General features: G+C 37.0%; 1 protein-coding gene across 2 annotated transcripts in view; it reads left to right on the forward strand.

Moving 5' to 3' along the window:
• ATP6V1A (ATPase H+ transporting V1 subunit A) overlaps positions 1 to 24473 on the forward strand; it is a 61232-nt gene extending 36759 nt beyond the window's left edge. For both annotated transcript variants that reach the window (XM_004436570.3, XM_014792240.2), the window contains exons 6-15: positions 561 to 712; positions 4331 to 4493; positions 5030 to 5138; positions 9708 to 9830; positions 9926 to 10040; positions 10638 to 10701; positions 12332 to 12535; positions 17265 to 17359; positions 19678 to 19849; positions 22090 to 24473. In XM_004436570.3, the coding sequence (XP_004436627.1) occupies positions 561 to 712; positions 4331 to 4493; positions 5030 to 5138; positions 9708 to 9830; positions 9926 to 10040; positions 10638 to 10701; positions 12332 to 12535; positions 17265 to 17359; positions 19678 to 19849; positions 22090 to 22182 (1290 nt within the window). In that variant the 3' untranslated portion in view covers positions 22183 to 24473. The remainder of the gene's footprint in view (positions 1 to 560; positions 713 to 4330; positions 4494 to 5029; positions 5139 to 9707; positions 9831 to 9925; positions 10041 to 10637; positions 10702 to 12331; positions 12536 to 17264; positions 17360 to 19677; positions 19850 to 22089) is intronic.
• Positions 24474 to 25333: the final 860 nt, after the last annotated feature.

The following is a 25333-nucleotide window of genomic DNA, read 5'->3' on the forward strand; positions in this document are numbered from 1 at the left end:
CTCCTACATGGAAGAACCACGCTGAAGTAAACAACTCAGATTCATGTATCAACAGAGTTACAGATTTCTATAGATCTATGGACTTGGGGGTTAAAGTTAAAATACTTAACTTTATTAAATATTTTAGGGTTCTTAATAGATAAGTATTTTTCATTAGAGCAGCATAAGAACATTATAATAAAGTAAACAAAACAAAGTAGGGAAAGTAAATTATGAAAGCTTTCGTTTCTCCTTTTCCCCAGTGCCATGAGTATCTTCTGTATCCTTCAAGACTTCTCCCTGTGCATATCCATATAATTTAACTATTTCTCTATTGCTTGAGATACCTCTTTCTCAAAAACTCCCAAATCTTTTTTATCATTAGAACAGTAATAAATGCACCTGGTTCAAAAATTTAGAACTGTATTTACAATAGAGATTTACAATAAAAAGTATAAATCTCCCTCCCTACTTCCATGCACCGCCTCTCTACCCCCAAGAGGAATCTGGGGTTACTTTGATTTAGAGGAAGAAACGTTCATAAATTTGACTGTACTTAAAATCCTGCCGTATTTTTATAGGATGTTGTCTTGGAGCTTGAATTTGAAGGTGTAAAGGAGAAGTTCAGTATGGTCCAAGTATGGCCCGTACGTCAGGTTCGGCCTGTCACTGAGAAGCTGCCAGCTAATCATCCTTTGTTGACTGGCCAGAGAGTCCTTGATGCCCTTTTTCCGTAAGTTTGAGCTGTGTCCCATGGTTTCCCTTCAGAGTTATTATATGTGCTTATTGTTTCACTTCTTTATAAGTAAAAGTTTTATGTGCTAATCCTATAATAAATTTTATCTAGAGAAATAATAGTGAATTAGTTAAATTTATTTATGTATCGCTAATTCTTATTATAGAGTGAAACCATTGAAGATTTTTTTCACAGTTGCAAAAGGGAAGCATTATTTCTAAAACTTTCCAGAAGAAAATCTGTGCCAAAACAATAACTATCTTTCTTAAGTTATCCTAGAATTAGTAGATTGGTGTTAATATAAATTGATGATTTCTAAAATCAGCTGGGCTCTCTATGCTGTGCAGCGATCTTTCTTAACTTGTAGTCTGCTCTTCGCCATTTTCTTCATGGACTGCTTAAAAACCTCTTTTCTCTTTATATCTCAGGCTTGACTATACCCTGCTTTACTTTCAACAAATAACTTCATCATTTAATTCACAGAAGAGACTGAAGCGATGATAGAGTAACACCTTCAACCTCTGATCACCAACCTATATCATACCATTTACCCTTCAACCTCTCACCCTTCAGACCTACTCTCTGAGTTCTTCTCACTATTACTCTCTCCTAAGATCTTCAGTCCTTTGACTCTCGTCAGTCAGCACCTCCTGCTTCCATATCCTTCACTGTCCAGCTTAAAGTTCACAGTCTATCACTTCTACGAACGTTTGTCAGTATACTAAATTTTTCTGTTCCTTTGTCTTCTGTCACACCCACCCAGCAAAATTCCAACTATGAATCAATCAGTCCAGCCATCTCCTTCTCCCAAGTCTACGCACAGACTGCTGAGAAAATAAAATAATCAGTGCAAGCTGGTATCTCACTACTGTGTAGCAATCCTTCTGCATTTCCCTAATCATCATTCTCCTGTTCTCCTCTGCAGCTATTTCAGACCTCTCCACTTGCCTCGATCTTCAACTCCACTCTTCCTTCTTCTTCTTTCTCAACAAATGATCCGTTAGATCCTTCACAGAGAAATTAGAGGCCATCAAATTTGAAACTCCTTCAGTTAATGTACATTCCCATTCATCTCTTCTTCCTCTCCTCTTTCTGGAGCTTATCCCACCTAATGCCTCCTCAAAGACCTCCCTCTGTATGTTATCTTCCTTTATCTCCCATCTAATGAGAAAAAGATTCTAACCTCTACCCTTTTCCCCTGTCTACCTTCCACTGCTTTTCTCTTCCTCTTCACAGCCAAACCTCTTGAAAAATAAATTAGTTGTCTCCACTTTTCCCACTCTAATTCACTGTACCACCCTGCCCTTGGCTCCATCACTCAATTGAAACTACTCTCACTAACATCATCAGTCACTCCCATGCTGATAATTCAGTAAATAAGTTTTAGTATTTTCTAAATTCCTACAACTTTGGATATTGCTTTCTGCTCCTTCCTCTTTGAAACACCGTCTTTCTTTGTTCTTTCTTTTAGCTTCTGTCCACAAGTTCTTATTCTCCATTGCAGGTTCTTCCTCCCTTAATTTTGATATTTCTTAGAGTTTTTCCCCTCTTCTGGGGCCTCCTCTCTCCTCATTATATATCTTACCCTCTGTGGATAGCTTTAGCCACTCTCATGACTTAAATATTCATCTATATTTGATGACTCCTAAATCTGTATCTTCATCCCAGATCTCCTCTGAATTCTAGACTCAGATATCAACTTCTGATTATACCTCTCCTTTTGAATGTGTTACAGGTGCCTCAAAGTTGGTATGTTCAAAACTAAAATCATCATCTTAATCACCACTCCCTTCCTTGAAACTTCCTTATCTTTCTTTGTTGCCTCTCTCAACAAATGTCATTATCATCCATCCAGTGAATGCCTAATCTAAAATCTGTGACTTCTGTCAAGGACCATTCTTACCCTCCTACATCTAATTATTGAACAAGCGCTTTTATTCTATTCCCTAAATGTTTTTATCTACATCTTTTATCCCTTCTCCATGACCATAATTAAGGATTGTACCCTAATTGCTATAATAATCACTTTTAATCAGACTTCCTGTCCTCAGTCTTGCCTTTCTAAATGGTTGCCCGTATTGCCTAGTGATCCATCTAAAACACATATCTGATCCTGCACTGTTTTGCTTGAAACCCATAAGTGCTCTTTTTTGCCTTTAAAACAAATACATACTCTTTTACTCCTTAGAAAGCCACCAATGATCTGTCTGTTGCTCACCGTCCGGTATTGTCTCAGCCACTTGACTGCCTGACTACTTCCTTATGTACCATCTTCTGGGCATACTGAAGGACTTTTAATTCCTCAAGCAATGCTCCTTCTTGCCCCTGGACCTTTGGCATGTGTTCCCTCTGCTTGGAATGTCATTTCCCTTTGTCTGGTTAATTTCTATTTCCTTTTGGGTTTTAGCTTCTTTCAGGAAGAATTTCCTAACTCCACTTCAATCTAGTTATCAGACTTTGCACCCGCACTGTGTACTCCCATAACACCTTGGATGTTTTCTGTGATAGCACTTTTCACACTGGATTGCTGAACTTCCAAACTGGGGCACACCCAGCCCCGCCTCCCCACCCTGGGTTAAAAGTGATTAGAAAGAGCTGTGCAAAGCCGTAGGATGAATGGACATGCCTTTTTAGTTTATCCAAGTCACTGAAAGGTTTGGAAGAGAAAAAATCTTAATGCATATTAGTTTTATATTGAAAAAAGTCTATTATTATTATTAAGGATGCAGTGTTTCTGTGAATTTTATGGTAAAACACAGTATTACAATGAAATTTCCCTTAGCGTTACATCTCATTTCTCCTGCCCAGAACCTCCTGCCCTGCACATACACTCAGTGTGAATACACACACGCACACACACCCCATGACATTCACTTGCCTCTGCCCTTAAGGCTATTTCACTCTCCACTGCCGCTTTTTAGGGAAAGTTTGAAAGTCGCTGCTAAATAATACTGTAATCACCGGCTGACTCCCAGTTTACCCCACTGGAATGTGAGTTCTGTGAGTACAGAAATGTGGCTGTCTTATTTGCTGTTGTGTCTCCAGCATCTCCAAGCACAGTTTTAGTACCTATGAAGTACTTCATAAATAGTCATTGAATGAATACAGGGGGATTGACTTAACACCTTAACAAAAGTCTTTGTTTATGAACCTTTATAGCAAGATATGAATTTCTTAGGTCTTCCTGTTTTTTGCCTTAGAAGACAACTTTCAAAAGTTGTTTGTTTTTCTTTTAGCTTTAATTCCTGTATTGTCCTTTCATGAACTAATGTATATAAGCATTCAGAATATCATTAGTACTATTTTAGATATATCTTATTTTCATATCCCTCTTCCCCAGGTGCCTTATGGAATATACTTTCACTTTTCAGCTATTAAAGATGATAGAGATGATTAATGATAATGAAAAATATATACTGTTATAAGTACAAACTAGGGGAGCAATTATTATGTCTATATCTGTATATCTATCTTTGTAAGTATATCTATAGATACAGATGAAAATATTTCAAAGTGCTTTCTTTCTTTAACTTATATTTGTGTGTCACTTACCTACTTTACTTATTAGGATTTGTTAGGAAGTAAAGTAATCCACACTTTGTTTTCTTTGTTTAGATGTGTACAGGGAGGAACTACTGCAATCCCTGGGGCTTTTGGCTGTGGAAAGACAGTGATATCGCAGTCTCTCTCTAAGTATTCCAACAGTGATGTGATCATCTACGTAGGATGTGGTGAGAGAGGAAATGAGATGTCGGAAGTCCTCCGGGACTTTCCAGAGGTCCGTATAGATAAAGCTTCCAATGCTGTTCTAGAGAAAATACCACTAATCAACTTTCATTGGCAATTAATAAAGCTTTGTGTTAGATTTGGAGCAATGCTTTCATTTGCCAAGGATCTTTTAAGGCATTTTCTAATTATATTTGTGATTCAATTTCTATATTCAAGGAAAGGAATTTGAATTTTTCAAACACTTGTAAGTTTCTTTTTGTGGACTGGTGGTTTTCAGTTATTGGGAGAAATATAAAATAGACAAAAAATTTATAGATGTGAACTTTACATAGGCTTTACATGATCCACTAGGTTATTATAGTAATATTCCTTTTTCCATAAAATAATGGAATTCACTTGTGAAATGGAAATAATGTCTGCCTCCTTTGCAGCACATTGGGGCAGGGAGAAGAGATTGGAGTGATGGGGAATGTTACTTTGGGAACACTGATTATAAGAGGGATTAAATATAGACAAGTTGTAAAAAAGGGACTAAAATGTTGTATTTAGAAATTAGAGGATCGCTAATAGATTGTTTGCCTCCAGCTCACGATGGAAGTTGATGGTAAGGTGGAGTCAATTATGAAGAGAACAGCTTTGGTTGCCAATACCTCCAATATGCCTGTTGCTGCTAGAGAAGCCTCTATTTATACTGGTGAGTGTATGAATTGAAATAAAAGCAATGAACATCTCTTCTCAAGTTTAAAGCTAGCACCAAACCTTTTCTTTTCCAAAGAACGTCTCTTTCATTCTAAAATACCTCTTGACATACAACCATATTCCTAGCTTTTAAAAAATAGTTTACGTACTACATCTTGAGAATATGTCAATAGAAGATGTTTTACAGAGCTGCCCCAATCTTTTTAATGACCATAAAATAATGTATCTTCTACTACTGGTTTGTGGATTTTTTTCATTATATGTTTTACCATTGATCTAACTCTGAATATACCTGTATAACTTGAATTATCAGCTTTGAATTATCATATTTTGACTGCTGGATATAAAAGATAAGAAAATCAGTATGTTTATGTATTACCTTTCATCTTTGCTCCCACTTCTACCCCAGCTTTTGGTGGTTTTATTTCTGCATTTTCAGGATTTATAATATTCACATTCTGTTCTGTAACCATATATCCAATCTTCGTGTTAGCCTTTGACCTATAGTAAAATGGAGTGAGTTCCCACTGGCAGTCCTTTGGCTAAATTTCTCCATTTGTTTCATGATTGGCTAAAATTTCACTTTTGGGAGTTTCTTCAAGAAAGGCTCATGGAAACTATATTCCCTGAATTCTTGTTTCTTCATAAGTTTGGTTTTTTTCCTACTGCCTTTAAATTTTAACAGTAGTTTTGCTGAGTATAAAATTTTTGAATCAATGTTTCTTTCCTTGAAAACTCTTATTCTAGCATTAAATGCTGAGGAGAGATCTCAGGCTGGCCTACTTTTTTTCCTTTCATAGATGATTTTTCTTTTTGCCCAGAGGAATTTCTCTTTAAATTTAAAGTTTCATGATTTTATTAGGATATATCCCCTTACTGATAGTTTTGATAAATTTTTCCTGAGACATAGTGTACCCTTTCTTTTTTTGTTGTTTTTGTTTTGTTTTTCTTTTTTTGAGGAAGATTGGCCCTGAGCTAACATCTGTTGCCAATTTTTTTTCTCCCCAAAGCCCCAGTAGATAGTTGTATGTCGTAGTTGTACATCCTTCTGGTTGCTCTGTATGGGCTGCCGTCTCAGCATGGCTTGATGAGCAGTATGTAGGTCTGCGCCCAGGATCCAAACTGGTGAACCTTGGGCTGCCGAAGCGGAGTGTGCGAACTTAACCGCTACGCCACTGGGCTGGCCCCTACCCTTTCAATCTGAATATGTCTTTTATTTGGGAACATTTTCAAGAATTGTTTCTGAAACTTTCTCTTCCATTGTGGTTATCTTCTTCAAACTAGACGCATTGGGTCCCCTCCATCTGTTTTTGTGTATATCATTTTCTCTCTAATCATTTTTATTTAGCCTTTTATCTATTTAGTCACAGGATAATCAGTGTTTATTCTTTGTGTTGCTTCTAATGAAAGCTTTGTTTCTGTAATGGTTTTATGTTTTCTTTCAGCTCTTTGTTGGGTTCTGCTGGCTGATGAAACATCTTTTCTGACGTTACTGTATATTTCTGGAGATTTTATTCTGTGGTAGGATGCGTCATTAACATTTTCTTTCATTAATTAATTGTGGTCAGATTTTCATCTGTTCCTTGGCAGGTTCTTTGACCATCATTGTATTCTGCTCTTCTGTCTTTTTTCTTCTTGGATTTTTGTTTAGTTCCTATACTGATGTTTATTATTACTATTACTCGTCTCTGCAGGAGATGGGAAGGGTGGCAGGAGTATTTCATGGTAACCTGTGAAGTTTCTTATGGCATGGAGTTGTGTGATTAAGTTATATTTTACTCTTTTCTCTCTCCTGCCAACAGAAATCCGAAGCTGCAAGGCCCCTTACAATGAGCTCTTTCTCTTCTGCTCAGCCTCACCCACTTTTTACTTACTGAAAGGAAGGAGTGCTTGCATATGTTTTGTTTGACTTCGTCTCTCTGCTTCTCCTTGCTGCCAGACTGGGTCCAGGGAACTCCTGCTGCTACCCTGTACCCTTTTTGCAGTGTTCCAAACAAAGGATTCTTAGTTTTGCCCCTTAGGATGTGCCTCCTACTTTGTAGAAGCTTAATCTGAGATGTGCAGCCTCAGGTGAATTCTTGGTGTCTTCCGACACCCTTGTTTGGTTGTTACCTCATTTAAGTGGCTTTCCTCATTATTTTGTTGTGGAGCTAAACATGTCGCCTAGTTTTTGACAATAGAGTTTGTGTTTCTGTATGTCTTATTTTCCTTGTTCGATGATACCTTTTATGAGAAGAAGGAGAAAGTGACATATTCATCTACTACTTTAAGACAGGAAGTCTATCTACTTTTAAAAGGCTGCACAGTATCCCTTTGTATGAATATATCTTAATCTATTTAACCATCATCCTTTTGCTAGACACTTGGATTATTGATAGTTTTTTTGCTATCACAAACTTTGCGTCACTAAAACATCTTTATGCATGTTTTTTACACTGTTTCTTTGCGTGTTTTGTGTGCACATTTCTTTGTACATTTTGGGAGGTAAATTCTTAGAAGTAAATTGCTAAGAGTACAACTGTTAATGCAGATTTTAGATTCTGATAGCCCTTCAAAAAGGATAACAGTGGACAAGAGTTCTGTTTCTTCACATCTTCACCAAAGCTAGGCTTTTTAACACTTTCTTATGATAATTATCGAATGTATAGAAAAGTTGAAAGAATTTTCAGTGAACTTCTACTCAGCACCTAGAGCTGACAATTAACGTTTTACTATCTGTGCGTTATTAGATAGCTATTCAGTCTGTATTTCTTCACTGTGAGCTAGCATCTTTCCTATGTGTATTAACCATTTGAAAACTGCCTTCTGTCCATTTTCCTTTTGGATAGTAGTTGTTTTACATACTGATTTGTAAAAGCTCTTTAAATTAGTCTTTTGTCTGTCATGAGTTGAAAATGTTTTCCCAGTTTATTCATCTTTTGATTTTGTCTGAGGTTTTTTTTTTTTCTTGTGGGCACTGATATCTTTAGGTCTATATCTTTAGATCCTTGAAACTTTTTTGAGTTTTACTCATGTGTATCTGTCTCTTCTACCAAGTCTTTATAATATATACATACAAGCATTAGTGCATGTCCTCACAGAGACTTAAAACATAGCCCTGTTTGTATAAGAAAGGATCTGATCCTATCATCAGACTGAAATATGTGATAATTATTGTGTTGTTTTAAGCCTTAATAATGATAAGTAACATTTCGTAAAGACCTTGTTCATAGAACCGTTTTTTGGAAGCCTCAGAAATCAGTATTTCTTATTCTAAAAGATGTAATATGATAAGTAGTAAAGTGCTGAATTTTCAAGCACTATTTTGTTTTACTTATATAAGCCTCTGTTTCTTTACTAGTATAATAAAGGAATCAGGACATTAGATTTTGGGACTCGTTAATGTAGCAAGAACTATACATTTCTAATATCTTAGAGTTGCATAGTAGTTTGTACTTTTCAGAGGGCATTTATATGTATCATTTCATCTGATATGTACGGGTAGATAGAGCAAGAGTTATTCCCTTTGAACAGATTAGGAAAGCACACTGGGAAATGAAGTTACTTTGGTAAAGTTAATGACAGAATAGGAACTAGAACCCAGGACTTCTTTCTGTGTATTTGCTTCTTCTGAGTGGTTTACTGTATGTGATTTTACAAGACAGGACCTGGTCTGCATAGCAGAATGATCTGGATAATTAAGATATTACTCATGTTTATAACATTGTTACTTTTGAAAAATAACCAAGCAAGCTAATTAGTTGAGGGGTTTTTGGTACGCGTGTGTGTGACCTATAGACAAATGCTACATTGAAAATTAATTTCAGACATAATTATCTCAGCAAAGAATAGGGAAAAAATTCTTTTTCTGCTTTTTAAAACGTATGTTATATGGGGCCGGCCCGCAGCATAGTGATTAAGTTTGCGCGCTCCGCTTTGGCGGCCCAGGGTTCGAGGGTTCGGATCCCAGGCACAGATCTACACACTGCTCATCAAGTCATGCTGTGGTGGTGTCCCACATATAAACTAGAGGAAGATTGGCCGTGAACTAACATCTGTGCCAATCTTCCTCACCAAATAAATAAATAAATAAAACGTATATTGTATTAGGGTAGACTAGGTTATGGCAGTAAATAAACCCAAACTTATCATTGCTCATTATAATAGATGTTTATTTCAGGGGGCCCAGGGACTCTTCTTTCCTCTGACATTCTGAGCTGGAACCCAGGCTGAAAGAGCTCTTCCATTTTCCACTCATGACTTTCAGGGCTACTCAGAATCCTCTCCATCTCAGTAAGCCAGAAGGAAGAAGGAGCATGGAAAGTTGTGTGGCTTGCCTAGTGATGGAACACATTACTTTGACTTACGTTCCATTAGCTAGAGGTCAGTTACACAGCCATTTCTAAATGCAAAGGAGGCTAGGAAATATAATTCAGCTGTGTGTCCAAAAGAGGAGGAAGAACAGATTTTGGTGAACTGCTAGCAGACGACCTCATGTACTTACTTCTTTAAAGTTTGCTTCAGGGTGAAAGAGTCGGGATTCTACATTATAGGATTATAACTTGTGATATTCTTCCCAATTCAGGAATTACACTGTCAGAATATTTCCGAGACATGGGCTATCACGTCAGTATGATGGCTGACTCTACCTCTAGATGGGCTGAGGCCCTTAGAGAAATCTCTGGTCGCTTAGCTGAAATGCCTGCAGGTAAGTGTTTGTATCACTTATTGTGTAAGCAAGACCAATGGGATATTGGGGGCTAGCTTAGAACCTCTCTTTTTAAATTTCTTTTCGTTTTTCAGATAGTGGATATCCTGCATATCTTGGTGCCCGTCTGGCCTCTTTCTATGAGCGAGCAGGCAGGGTGAAATGTCTTGGAAATCCTGAAAGAGAAGGAAGTGTCAGCATTGTAGGAGCGTAAGTACCTAACTATTTACTTTTGAAAAGAAAAAAAAAAAATTCATTTATTTTAAAGAGAAAATATTTAGCTTCCTCTGAGGGTAGTGATTCTTAACCAAGATTGTACTCAGTTACCCAAGAAGCTCTTTAAAATGCATGTGTTTAGGTCATCTCTGCATATTCTGGTTCCATAGATTTGACTTAACTGATTTATTGTACTAAAGTCACAATATCTTAAGAATACTTAGAAAATTATAGACATGTTAAGGTAAGATTTTATCATGGAGAAACAAAGTGAAGATTCATGGTCACTACGTAAAGCCACTCTTTGTTCTCAGATTTTCCTTCCTTCCTGCTTCATCTGTTTGATTAGAATAATGAAACTGATCATAGTAGCTCTGTCATTTCTCATACCAGAAGGTGTTCGGTAGTTATCATTCTTATTTGCAACTTAGTTCTGGTTTTTATTTAATTTTTTTTGTGTAAGATTTTCTTTTCAGAGGTCAGTTCTAAAGTTATTTACATTAAAATTGACTTTCCAAAAAAATTTTACTTGCATATACAAGTAATTTTTCTTCAGCATTTCTAATGACTTTTTTTTTCTTTTAAATTTAGGGTTTCTCCACCTGGTGGTGACTTTTCTGATCCAGTTACATCTGCTACTCTTGGTATTGTTCAGGTATATCTTTTCCTAGTGTGGTCGACTTTGGAGCTTTCCCACCCCCACTCTACGCTCACCTCTGCCCCGCTCTGATGTTCTCTCAATCATCGCGAACTATCTAGTTTAGTCACTAAAGAGTAGGCTATGGTAGAATCTGGTTTAGGAACATTCTTATCACTGAGAGCCTTTAATACTTTCTGTTGTTTTTTAGCTCTTTACCTAGGATTTATAATACACTCAGTATCTATAAGTGGAAAATACATCTGGGGTACCAAAGTTTTAGTAATGTTAGAGTAATACTACCTTTAAGTTAGAGTAACCGTAGTTGTAGAAACAGGCCCAAAAATGCATAATGGCAAAAACCCGGTAGAACTTTCTTTCTCCTCATAGTATGGTCCAGGGCAGATAATCCTGTCAGAGGGCAGCTCTTTTCCATTCGCTAGTGATTCAGAGACCGGGGCCCCTTCCATCTCGTGGTTCCACCATCACCTAGCCTGGTAATCGTCTGTGTGTGGCTGGCACAAGGGGAAACTGTGGAGAAGGCACACGCGTTTTTTGAAGCTTGGGCTCAGAGGCAGTCACTGCACTCACTCTGTTAGCCACACCCAGATGAAGGCAAAGCTGCAAATGTAGTCTCTGCCTACGCAGCTGCTTCCCAGGGACGGCATGACTCTCAGTGGATAGCTAGCCAACTTGGCCGTTAAAAGAAGCCTAAATGAAAGATGTATACAAATCAGGGCTATAGTAAGGAAAATAAATGCTGATATATTCATAAGTATATGTATTATTCATATGGGTAAGACAGAGTATTGGCTTATGTCTCTGTCAGTATCAGATAAAAAGATATGGCAGAGGTTAAATTTACAATTCTCAAGGTCTTTAACCTTTGCTAAAATTTTGATTTATAAATTGCAGGGAAAGGGGGAGCAAAGTTAGGAATGCATAAAATATATGTGAATGTTTGGCCTCAAAAAAATGACTGTTAGATCTTATTGGATTGGCCCTTAATGATAGAGAATTGGATTCAGTTAGAACATTTAGAAGTTTTCAATCAAAGTGAAGTATCTATTCTATCCCAATAGGCATTTTCTAGTTTGTTTGTTTATATTACACCATAATCTTCAAAAGAGTCAATTAATTTTTCTTTTTGCTATCAGATTTGACACACTAGTAAGAAAATTCAGATAAATTTTGAATTTGATTTGTAGATACTACTGATCCTGAAACTGAAAGGAATATATTTTCTAATTGCAAGTTTTATTCTATTTGCATTATACTTTGTATATACCAAAAGATATATAATTTGACCAAAAAATTATAGAATTAAACAAATATACTTCAATACTTTTTTATTTTAATTTTTTAAGAAAAATCATTGTAGGGCCGGCTCCGTGGCTTAGCGGTTGAGTGCGCGCGCTCTGATGCTGGCGGCCCGGGTTCGGATCCCGGGCGTGCCCCGAGGCACCACTTCTCCGTCCAACGCGAGACCGAGTCCCACGTACAGCAACTAGAGGGATGTGAACCTATGACATACAACTATCTACTGGGGCTTTGGGGGGAAAAAAATGAATAAATAAAATCTTTAAAAAAAAATAAAAAAAAAAAAAAGAAAAATCATTGTAATTTTTTTGTTTTATTTTTAAATCAGGTGTTCTGGGGCTTAGATAAGAAACTAGCTCAACGTAAGCATTTCCCATCTGTCAACTGGCTGATCAGCTACAGCAAGTACATGCGTGCCTTGGACGAGTACTATGACAAACACTTTACCGAGTTTGTTCCTCTGAGGACCAAAGCTAAGGAGATTCTGCAGGAAGAAGAAGACCTGGCGGAAATTGTGCAGCTTGTGGGAAAGGTGAGGTGTTAAATCACATAGAGGACAGATCTGTGAGTTACACTGGAGCGTTATAAGGACAGATAGTACCTCGCATGTGTAGATTCTTGCCTAGTAAAGTGAGTATTTGTTAAATATTTTTCAAACTAATAGAATTTTAGATTATTCCTTTATCCAGCAGATAAGGACCTATTTGTGTTGTGGAAGATGAAAGATGATGATTGTTTTGATATCTATGGTTGAGTAACAAACCACTCTGACACTTAGTGGCTTGAACAGTGCTTTATTGCTCGTGGTTTGGGGGTTGATGGACTCAGTTGGATGATCTTGCCTGGGGCCCCTCAGACAGTTGCAGTCATATGGCGGCTGAGGCTGGAGTCATCTGAGAATTTCTTCCCTCACATGTCTTGTGCCTGCGCTGGCGTGGCTAGAACAGCTAGGGGTTGGCTGGGCATTTCTTTCTCTATGTAGTGTCTCCGTGTGGCAGTTCAGGGCTCTCAGAGTAAGTATTAAGAGAGAAAATGGAAACCAGCAGCCTCTTAAGCTTGAGCCCCAAAACTAGTATAACATTGCATCTGTCTTATTGTTTTGGTCAAAGCAGCCATAGAGCTTGCTCAAGTTCCAGGGGAGGGACTTGTACTTCACAATGGCCAGTTAAAAGAAGTGACTAAATTGTTAGGGCCTTTGCATTCTTTTTGGTCCTTTATAGCACTTAGCATGGTCCCGGTTATATTGTAGATGAAAAAGAAACACTTGATTTACTTTTATTTCTTTAAATAGAACACACCCATCGCCAACCAAATTAGAGGTGGTAGAGGTAAGATCTATTAACATACATTTTTGCAGGAGCACCAGGGCTAGGAATCATAAGTATTGGGTTCTAGTTCTAATTCCTTCAGTAATTAGTTACATGACCCTAAACAAATGACTTACATTTTTCTCTCTGTATCTTGATGATGTTTCAGATGAGTATAGTGCAATTAAATTTAGCCAAGTTAAATGCCAGAATTGAATGACTTATCAGATAGTATGCAGTGCCGATCAGAACCTTAGAGTTCTCTGTCTGGTTCTGTTGTTTTTATTATATCTTATAAAGTCACCTCTTAGTGTTTTTCCAACAAAGGATAATATTATTAGATAGCTTGCACGTATTAAATACTCATTATTTATAAATGAGTACTGTGGCCCTCTAAGAGGAACTAGAAACAGAAGACCTCCAAAACCAGACAAAGAAAATACAATACAAAAAGAAATTCTAGGCTCATTTTGTTTATGAATGTAGGTATAAAAATCCTACCCCAGCAGCATATTAAAAATAAAATAATACATCATGAGCAAGTAAAGTTTATCTCAGGAATGCAAATACAGTGCAACACAGAAAATCTATTATTATAATTCACCAATGTAATTACTGTAATGGAGAAAGAATATCTCAACCAATATGGAAAAAGTATTTGAAGTTAATTACTTATTTATGATTTTTAAAAATCTCTTAACAAACAAGGAATAGAAGGGAACTTCCTTAATTTGTTAAAAGTAGTATACTAAAGCCTGGGGAAAGCATTTTACTTAAAAAATTTCTGATGTATTCCATTTAAAAATCTGGATTAAGACAAGAATGCCTACGATTACTGCTTGTGTTCAATCAAATACCAGAGGAACTAACCAGTGATGTAAGAAAAGAAAAAGGCAAAGTTGTAAAGAAAGAGATTACAATGTTGTCATTTGTCGATAATGTGCTTATATAACTAGAAAAATAGCAGAATTAACAGAGAAACAATTAGAACTAACAAGAGTTTGGTGAGGGATTAGATTCAAGATAAACATAAAAAATCAAGAGAATTTCTCTATATTAGCAATACCAATTAGAAAATAAAATTAAAAATAAGGTGTCCACAATAGCAACAAAAGCTAGAATATAGAAACTAACCAAAAATATATATTTCTTCTATGGAAAATATTTTAAAACTAATAAATGAAACAGAATATCTGAAAACAGAGAGAGATAGTCCGTGCTCTTGGATAAACTTATTAGAAAGATACCACTTCTCTTTAATCTATAAATTTGACGTGATGCCAGTCAAATTTCTGGTTTAATCTTCTGAGCAAATCCGTAATCATTCTAAATTGATTTGATACCACAAAGATTGAAGCCTTAAAAAAAGAATAGTAAAAAGGGAGCTTTTCTTCTGTTGGATATCAATACAAAACCACTGTAATAAAACCAGTGTGGTATTGGTGAAATAACAAATAGATGAGCGGAACAAAGTAGAAACAGACTCATGTATATATATGGACCCTTGATATTGCAAAGATGGTACCACAGTTCAAGTGAGAGGAGGATGGATTGCTTCAGTCAATGGTGATGGAAAACTGTTTATTATTTGGAGAAAAATGAAAATGGATCACTGCCTAATTCCACATACAAAAGTAAACTCCAGATAGATTAACAATTTAAATGTGAAAGATAAGACTTTCAAATTAATAAAAAACAAATGATTAGGAGAATATCTTTGTGATCCAGGGTTGAAAAAGGACTTCTGAAACAAACCTCTGTACGCACAAGCAATAAAACAAAACAAAAAAAAGTTTTTTGATTACCTAAAAAGTAAGGATTTTTTGTTCAGCAAAGGCCTACCGTGGGTCAAGGTAACGAAACAGATGACTCATTGGGAGAGAAAGTTTGCAATGTCTAAAACTGATGGAAATGTGCAAAAGAACTGTAAGTAAACAAGAAGACTAGAACCCCAACAGAAATATGGGCAAAGGAAAGAACAGACAGGTTATAGAAGAGGAAACACAAAAGATTAGCAAGCATGTGGGGAAATGCTCAAACAACGAGATATCATGTTACACTGGCTAGAATGGCAAATATTAGCAAGCTGGAGAATGCCAAGTGTTGTGGGGCTAGAGGAACTGGTGTGGTCTTGGGGGGAGTGTCATCTGGTGCTGGCATTGTGGAGAGTAGCCTGACGGTACGTGCTTGTGTACCCTGTGAGCTAGCAGTTCTGTTGCTGGATATTTATTTCAAAAGAAATTCTCAAACAGGACCTTAAATGGACGAATGTGTGGTGGTAGGGAGCTAGAGGAAATCTAAGTGCCCTTTACTGGGGGCAAAAGAACTACACGAGAGCTGGAGGCAGCAGACTAGGTGACACACAGCAACATGGATGGATCGCAAAAACAAAGTACCAAAGACACAGTAAGACTTCTTTGCGTAATTAAGAATACAAGTACAAAATAAAATACACATTCCACTTGAATTTATGCAAATAAAAAGATTACATAAGACACATTTTAATATTTACCTGTGGTTGAAGAGAGGATTAGGGATAAAAGGGATTAAAGAAGAAGAAGAAAGGAAAGAAACAAGACCTGGTCCTTACCTCTAAGGAGCTTAGTGCACATAGATAACACAAGACTGCGGTTAGCTCACTGGGCCTGTCCGGTTAGCTCACTGGGCCTGTCCGTCTCCCACAGTTCCCAAGAAGTCTTTGTTAGGCTGATAGGGTGACTGCAAAAGTTAAAGCTTTTGAGGCAGTGATATTTAAGAGTGAAGCTCTGTAACAGCAATACCAATAAAATAGCACTCAGACATAGATAAGTACGTGCTTACTGTACTTCGCATTTGCACAATTCTAAACACCATGTAATGTTAAAAAAAAGTTAACTGGGGGCCGGCCCCATGGCTTAGCGGTTAAGTGCACACACTCCGCTGCTGGCGGCCCGGGTTCGGATCCTGGGTGCTCACCGACGCACTGCTTCTCCGGCCATGCTGAGGCCGCGTCCCACATACAGCAACTAGAAGAATGTGCAACTATGCCATACAACTATCTACTGGGGCTTTGGGGGAAAAAAAAAAAAAGGAGGGGGATTGGCAATAGATGATAGCTCAGAGCCGGTCTTCCTCAGCAAAAAGAGGAGGATTAGTGTCGATGTTAGCTCAGGGCTGATCTTCCTCACAAAAAAAAAAAAAAAGTTAACTGTTTATGGGCTATATAGATTTTTGTGAAACAAACTTAAGACTGAGAATTCAAATAATTAAGATAGCAAGCCAGGATGTGAAGAAGAAAGTGTTTCAAAAAAAGAACGTCAAGCTATTTTTGTATACCCGTGGTCATAGCAGCACTTATTCACAATAGCTAAGAGGTAGAAGCAACCCAAATGTCCTTTGATCGATGAATGGATAAACAACATGTGGTATATATATGTATATATACCTGCACACACAATGGAATATTATTCAGCCTTAAGAAGGAAGGAAAATTCTAACACATTCTACAACATGGATGAACCTTGAGGGCATTATGTTAAGTGAAATAAGCCAGTCACAAAAAGACAAATACTGTATGACTCCACTTATATAAGGGATCTAAAGTAGACAAATTCATAGAAACAGAAAGTAGAATGTTGGTCACAAGGGGCTGGGAGAGGGGGAAAAGGAGAGTTGTTTAATGGATATCGAGTTTCAGATTTGCAAAATGAAAAGTTATGGAAATCTATGTCACAACAATGTGAATATACTTAACACTACTGAACTAAACTTAAAAATGGTTAAGATGGGAAATTTTATGTGAAATGTTTTTTACCACAATAGAAAAAGAACATCAATCAAAAAGCAGTTATGAAGTGAATTTATTAATGATAGGTGATGGTGTGTTGATTATAGTTTCTGCCTGCTAATTGATTACAACCATCGGTCCCACATTAGGGAAGTAAATTTCTAAAAATATATTCTTCTCTCTTCTAGGCTTCTCTAGCAGAAACAGATAAAATTACTCTGGAGGTAGCAAAACTTATCAAAGATGATTTCCTACAACAAAATGGATATACTCCTTATGACAGGTAACCTAACCTGATTTTCTTTCTTTCTTTGAGGATTTTCTGTTGAGTTTGAAGAAGGAGCTACCTACCCATTAAGAACCTTTTTTTTTTTCCTCATACAGACATACTCTGACTCAATATATAGGTTTATTTTGTATTTTCATAGCAGACATCTAACGATCTAATATTTCCTCTTGTCTTGATTTTGCTCGTTTTTCCAGTTGTGACAGTATTTTCACTCATTATCCAACCATCTTCAATTTGATTTAATTCTGGCTTAGTGTGCAGAACCTGGGGGTCATTGCCTCCTTCAGAAGCTTTTCGCACTACCCCTTACCACCGCCAGGGCCTTCTGCTCTCTTCCTAAATAATTATGTTCCACCTTCCTGCCTTGTTTCCTAAGAGCCCTATTCTTTCTACCAAAGTCCCTGTTAGACGTCCCACCAACCTCTGCTGCCCCTGCCCAGTGCTTGCTTTTTTTCATTATTGTCTCTGCTACTACCGTGGCTTCTTTAAGGTTCCCATTTCTTTTAAACTTAGATAATTTGAGCCCTTTCATCACAGGCTAGCTTTTCTCCCTCAAATCATATTTGGCCCCATATAAGACTGAAGAGGGCACTGAACAAGTAGAAAGGTTACCAGCATGTAGGACAAGCAGAAAATATGACAATATAATTAGTAAGGCTCAAAAATCCTTATCAAGAATTTAAGCTCTAGCAACTACCCACACAAAGATAACAAGGGGAAAATTCTTTGGGAAGAGTGTAATAGGGTGCATGAAATTGTGTATGCCAGTGTGTTTAAATGTTTCGGAAAGTTGATGAGAATGCATGTGATCCGAGTGGAATATTGACCTGTGTGTCTTCATCATTAAAAGGTCTGGGTAGGGGCCAGCTCAGTGGCGTAAGTGGTTAAGTGCGCACGCTCTGCTTTGGCAGCCCGGGGTTTGAGCGTTCAGATCCTGGGCACACACCGACACACCGCTTGTCAGGCCATGCTGTGGCGGCGTCCCATATAAAATAGAGGGAGATGAGCACGGATGTTAGCTCAGGGCCAATCTTCCTTGGCAAAAAAGAGGAGGATTGGCATTGGATGTTAGCTCAGGGCTGATCTTCCTCACAAAAAATAAAGGTATGGGTAACTGTACATGAACACTTCAACAGGGAAAGAGACACTATTAACTGTAGGCAATTGCAGTTTCCTGCTTTTGCTGTTATTCATTATTCCTTAACGTACTTTCATAGGGGATTTTTTTTTATTGATGTTTTAATAGTTTATAACATTGTGAAATTTTGAGTTGTACATTTTTGTCTGTCCATCGCCATATATATGTCTCCCTTCACCCCTTGTGCCCACCCCCCACCCCCATTGCCTCTGGTAACCACAATACAGTTTTCTCTGTCCATGTGTTGGTTTATATTCCACATATGAGTGAGATCATACAGTGTTTGTCTTTCTCTTTCTGGCTTATTTCACTTAACATAATACCCTCCAGGCCCATCCATGTTGTTGCAAATGGGATGATTTTGTCTTTTTTATGGCTGAGTAGTATTCCACTGTATATATATACACCACATTTTCTTGATCCAATTGTCCGTCAAGGGACACTTAGGTTGTTTCCACTTCTTGGCTATAGTGAATAATGCTGCAATGAACATAGGGGTGCATAAGCCTCTTTGGATTGTTGATTTCAGGTTCGTTGGATAGATTCCCAGTAGTGGGATGGCTGGATCATAGGGCATCTCTATTTTTAATTCTTTGAGAAATCTCCATACCGTTTTCCATAGAGGTTGCACCAGTTTGCATTCCCACCACCTGTGTATGAAGGTTCCTGTTTCTCCACATCCTCTCCAACATTTGTTGTTTTTTGTCTTGGTGATTATAGCCACTCTAACGGGCGTGGTATCTTAGTGTTGTTTTGATTTACATTTCTCATAGGGGATTTTTTACAACTCACTTATTTTACCGTTTGGGTTACTCCTTTAACTGGTTAGTACAAAAACAAATCCCCAGAGAGTCATTAGATTGTGGCAATACTGTTTCATTGTTCTTCCTGTTTGATTATTGTAACATAAAAATAAGCATCACTCTTAAAATGAATAAAAGAATACATGTCTCCATCTATCCATCCACCCCATATCCTGAGACATTTCTGTCTAAAAACTCTTGTTAAGTAGTTATTGGTCTTTTCATTCCTTATGTATCATCCAATAAATATAAGTAGTCTGGATATTTAAATAAAGAAGCCACTGCTCTGCTATTTTATAGATGAAGTTTTAAAGTCTGAACCTGCTTTGGATTTTGTTTTTGTTAATTATTTTGACTTTCATTTACCCTAGGTTCTGCCCATTCTACAAGACAGTGGGGATGTTGTCCAACATGATTGCGTTTTATGATATGGCCCGTAGAGCTGTGGAAACCACTGCTCAGAGTGACAATAAAATCACGTGGTCCATCATCCGAGAGCACATGGGGGAGATCCTCTATAAACTTTCCTCCATGAAATTCAAGGTATATTTTGTTTCTACTGTAACGTTTTCTAGTAGGAAAATTTTTTTTTAATTTTTTTAATCATTTGAGTCCCAAACCTGTTGTGTGAAAGGTGCATTTATCATTTTCACACCTGCTCAGCTTATGTAAAACCAGAAAAGACCTCAAAGTTATGTTCAAATAGGAATTCTAGTGATAAAAATTATAGTACGTCATGTCTAAAATAAATGCTGACGTGTTTTCCCTTTTGTCTTAATTGCCAGGCAATTTAGAACTAAAATCATTGCTGAGCAGCAATTACCTTACCTCAAGTACATATTAACATCTACGCCCCATGTTTATCTGAAATGCCTTCTGTTGTTTACTTCTTTTAAGTGTGCTATTACACATCGTTTTTAACTTTTCAGTGGACTCTCATTCTTTTGGAAGTATACAAAATAAATAGATAAATGAAATTGTCAGTAGAAGCTCAAATGTGTAAGATTGTTTTTAAAATATTTGATCATGGGCCGGCCCCGTGGCTTAGCGGTTGAGTGCGCGCGCTCTGCTGCTGGCGGCCCGGGTTCGGATCCCGGGCGAGCACCGACACACCGCTTCTCCGGCCATGCTGAGGCCGCGTCCCACATACAGCAACTAGAATGGATGTGCAACTACGACATACAACTATCTACTGGGGCCTTGGGGGAAAAATAAATAAATAAAATCTTTAATAAAAAATAAAAAATAAAAAAATAAAAAAATAAAATATTTGATCAGTTAAATTGTGTTTAATTATTTCCCAGTCATGACATCCAAGTATACTTATTAATCATCTATTGAGAAATTGAGAATGATTCTCTGAATGTGTATCTTTGTATATAGAGTGTTTGTTTACACTATAGGTTGAAAATAAATCTGTACAAATAGGCATTACTATATCAAGAATTTAAAAATATTCACACCCTTTGAGTCCTGTCATTCCACTTCAAAACCTATAACCCAAGGAAATAATCAGAGATTTTTTATGTGGATATATATAAAAGGTTGTTTATTAAACTTCTTAAATGTCATCCAAGAGTGAACAGAGCCAACAGCACATTATGGCATGTACGTTATGGCAAGAATATTACAAAGACATTAACATCTTTTTTTCAAAGAATCCAAAGACATGGGGAAATACTTATGGTATAATGAGTGAAAAAAATCAGGTTGCAAAGAAATTCCATATGTAGTTTGAAACAAATTTGATTTTTAAAAGTTATACATATTCATAGGAAGAAGATACAAAAAATATCTGCAATAACAATATAATAGTGATGATTTCGGGTAGTGTGATTAAAGGTGATATCTTTTTTCTATTTACATGTACATTGTATCATATTAACATCCCAGTTTTTTTTTTTTTTTTTTTTAAAGATTTTATTTATTCCCCCCAAAGCCCCAGTAGATAGTTGTATGTCATAGCTGAACATCCTTCTAGTTGCTGTATGTGGGACTCGGCCTCAGGATGGACGGAGAAGTGGTGCCTCAATGCGCACCCGGGATCCGAACCCGGGCCACCAGCATTGCGGCGCGCGCACTTAACCACCAAGCCACAGGGCCGGCCCCCAGTTATTTTTTAATGTCATTAAATATTATTTTGTGGCTGGAGAGTAATATTTTGCTATTCTTAGGCATTTAGGAAATTTCCAGTTGTTGGTATGGATAACTTTGTTCATGTAGTTGGTTTTGTGTATTTTCCTAGTATAGGTTTCCAGGAGGGGGATGATTGGATCAGAGAGCTTAAATATTTTAAAGTTTCGTTTATACATATTACTCAATTAAGTTGCTTTCCATAAGGATTTTAAATGTGGTGCCTTTTAAGATTATTTTAAAAATTTTAGTTCCCTGTCCCAATGTGCTACTACCAAACCTTGAATAGTAAATTCTGTTTTGACTAAATTCCAACTATCATATACATGCAGTGGAATGCATCTAATATGTGATGCTGCATAATTTCCCAGTATTTTGGTATGGTTGAGGACAAATCCATTTGGTCATTGAATACAGTTAGCAGGCAAAATACAAAACTGGAATTTTGTCTTCTGTTTGGTTGGAGTATTACTCCATTTATACATTTCTACCCTTAAAGGAAAATAAGGATAATTTTGACTCTTGCCTGTGTTTTGCCAGTATACCTCACTTAACCCAATACTCAAAGTATATTAAATATAAGTAACTTACTATATATTTTGAAAATTATTTTCCAAAGGTAAATTGAATTCTGTAATGTCTTTTTTCAGGACCCAGTGAAAGATGGTGAAGCAAAGATCAAGGCCGACTATGCACAACTTCTTGAAGATATGCAGAATGCATTCCGTAGCCTTGAAGATTAGAACTGTGATTTCTTTCCTCCTTTTCCTCAGCAAGCTCTCATATGTGTATATTTTCCTAAATTTCTCATCTCAAATCCTTTGCCTCTTTATTGTGGAGCTTTGAGACTAGTGCCTACGTGTTATCATTTGTTTCCCTGTTTATTTGGTAGGTCTGATATAAACAAACATTCCTTTGTTCCAGTGTTTGAAGGGCCTCCCTGATCCTTTCTCCGAAGTGGTGAATGTGGTAAACATGATATGCAATGGCTACACTACTGTAAACTCCTACATGGAGCCACAGCCCTCCTTGTCCTCGGTTTGCCCTTTCCTCGTGCGCCGTTAAATTGTAAACAGGACTACTGCATGTACTCTCTTTGCAATGGATTTAGAATGGAAGGCCAGATTTCTATACATTTTGACAGGTACTTTGTGAAATGACTCAGTATCTATGTGATAAGATTATTTGCAGCTAGCGTTTTGCTAAGTAACTGCTTTGCAGGAAATAATTGCTTTTTTTAAACATGAATGATTAATGTTCCAATTATGCATTGCTTCTCCCAGTGTAAATCAGGAATATTTCTTGGAAACTGTTGGGAACTATACTGTTTTTAAAACAGGCATTTGCGGGGTTCAGCACACTATATGAATCAATACCTTCTAAAAAAGTGAAAAAGGAGCCAGGTGGTCAAACTTAGATTAACATCATCTTGTTAAAGCATATTTTATATCACTAGGAAAAATTCAGTATCAAGGATTATTCTACTGCATTACTAGGAAATTCTTTTTAAAATTACATTTAAAACAATCACCGAGAACTTGATCCACATCACACCCTCTTTGTTTTCCTCACACATCTTAGAAGCCTAAGCTTCTAAGAATCATGTGGTGGTGGGATGGGCAGTAAAATGCGACAGAGAAGATATTTAGTCGTGCTTAAAGACTTTTGCACCTTTAAGGACCAGCTGGGCTGTAGTGACTCTTGGGGCCAGAGTGGCATTATGTTTTTACAAGATAATGACATGTGTCACGTGTTTGCATTTTGGTTTGCTTAATGAATTTTTGAACAACCAGTTTACCAATTGTAGAAAATATTACTTTTCATGTGGTTTTTGATTCATTGGCTCAAAAGATTTCTCAGACTATCTGTAGCCACAGCAGCACAACAGTTTGCATTCTGTAATAGGGATGAAATTAATTCTCGTATCTGCTGATAACAGAATCTGGGTATGTGAACAAAGATCATTTCACCCTGTCTCGTAAGTGTATGTTTTAAAATAATAATTTCTGTGTTTGTATAATAAGGCACATTGGAGAACAGCTCTGAGAGCAGCAATTTTCCTTTCACTCTTTCTGACCAATAGTGCTGGTACCATTGCTTCCTCTTTGGGAAGAGGAAAGGGAATGTGAACATATCTAACAGTCTCAAATACCCAAGTGTGATAGCATAAATAAAGTATTTATTTTATGCCTCAGTATGTTATTATTTAAACTTTTAAGTAATGTATTTCTTTTGGTCTGTTAAGGAAAGATGTAGTCAGTGGAGGATTCAGCTGTAGTCTGTTTAAATCCTTGCAGATTGCGTGTTCTTTCAGTGGCCTGCTCTATGGGATAGGTATTCTTCCACGCGGCTTTTTTTAACCTTTCAGAATATTGGAAGATAAAAATTATGCAACGATTTGTTGAGATGTGGACTTAATGGTGCTGCTTAATCAGTTTGCTTCCAGTGTGGCCTCCTACCCAGAGGCCCCAAGACCAGTGGAAATTCAAAGGATTTCAAAAACTTTATTCCGACCTTACACCTACCAGCAAACTAGGATTGCGATAGTAACGAATGATACGATGAAGAAAGTTTGACCAAGTTTGTTTCTTGTTGTTCTGAATTTGCAATGTACTTTCTTACTCCGTTTTAAGACTGTTGATGTATGGATGTGAAGATGCTAGAGAAACCGCTCAGATATTCATTGTAAGTGTCCCTTCACCTATTTGTTGTGGAATTTCAGATTGGTCATTGATCATATTTCTTTAGTAAAAATGTGTTAAAGTTACAACAATCTTTTAAAAAGATAATGCAGTTCTATATTTATTATGCTGTGCCTGGTCCTAAGTGCAGCCAGTTAAACAAGTTTCATATGTATTTTTCCAGTGTTAAATCTTACACATTGTACCCTTTGGAAATTTCCTTCCATCCTGAAGAACGAATAGACGAGGCCGTATATATCGCCTCCTTATCCTTGAGATTTCACTATCTTTATGTTAAAAGTTGTGTATAATTGTTAAAATCTATGAAAAAATAAAAAGTGGATTTAAATTAACGTTTTTCTCTGTGTGTGTATGTGTGTGGCAAGATCTACTAGAAAACATGCCAGAAACATGCTAGAAAACAACATACAGTGTTGTATTTTGACTTATTGGTTTCAGTATGAACTTTAAAATTTTTTGTTTCTCCCTTTCTTTATAGATTGTTACTTGAGATCATGAAATTGAATTGGGGCCCTCACTATAGACTGCAAAAATTTCTACAATCATGTACCACTGTGATTTGGAAATATAGTACACAGATTCCCATACCATTCTGAATATTACTTTAAATTGAAAAGTGAATGGTTTCTAAAAATACACTTATTGGGGCCGGCCCTGGGGCATAGCAGTTAAGTGGGCGTACTCCACTGCTGGCGGCCCGGGTTCGGATCCCGTCCCGGGCGCACACCGAGGCACCACTTATCAGGCCATGCTGTGGCGGCGTCCCATATAAAGTGGAGGAAGATAGGCACAGATGTTAGCCCAGGGCCGGTCTTCCTCAGCAAAAAGAGGGGGATTGGCATGGATGTTAGCTCAGGGCTGATCTTCCTCACAAAAATAAAAATAAAATAATAAAAATATACATAAAGGAGATTAGTGATACTCACCTCTATTTTGGCAAATGAACTAAAGCCTGTACTTCATGATTTTGCAAGCCAAATGACTTGAGATCTAATGTAGCAACATGTTACTTAGGACACTTTTTATTTCCTTAAATGTATTTTTAATAATTTCCAAGGAAGTAAAGAAGCAGTGTGAAATGAACAACTCTATAGTACTATCAAGTGCCAAGTTTGTGTGGAGAAATACTTAAAAATTCACAGGAAAGCTTATTCATTATAGAATGTTTGGGTAATTTGTGTCTGTTTGGTAA

This window comes from Ceratotherium simum, chromosome 15 (genome assembly GCF_057802395.1).
Source record: "Ceratotherium simum simum isolate JZ-2026a chromosome 15, ASM5780239v1, whole genome shotgun sequence".
Classification (NCBI taxonomy): domain Eukaryota; kingdom Metazoa; phylum Chordata; class Mammalia; order Perissodactyla; family Rhinocerotidae; genus Ceratotherium; species Ceratotherium simum.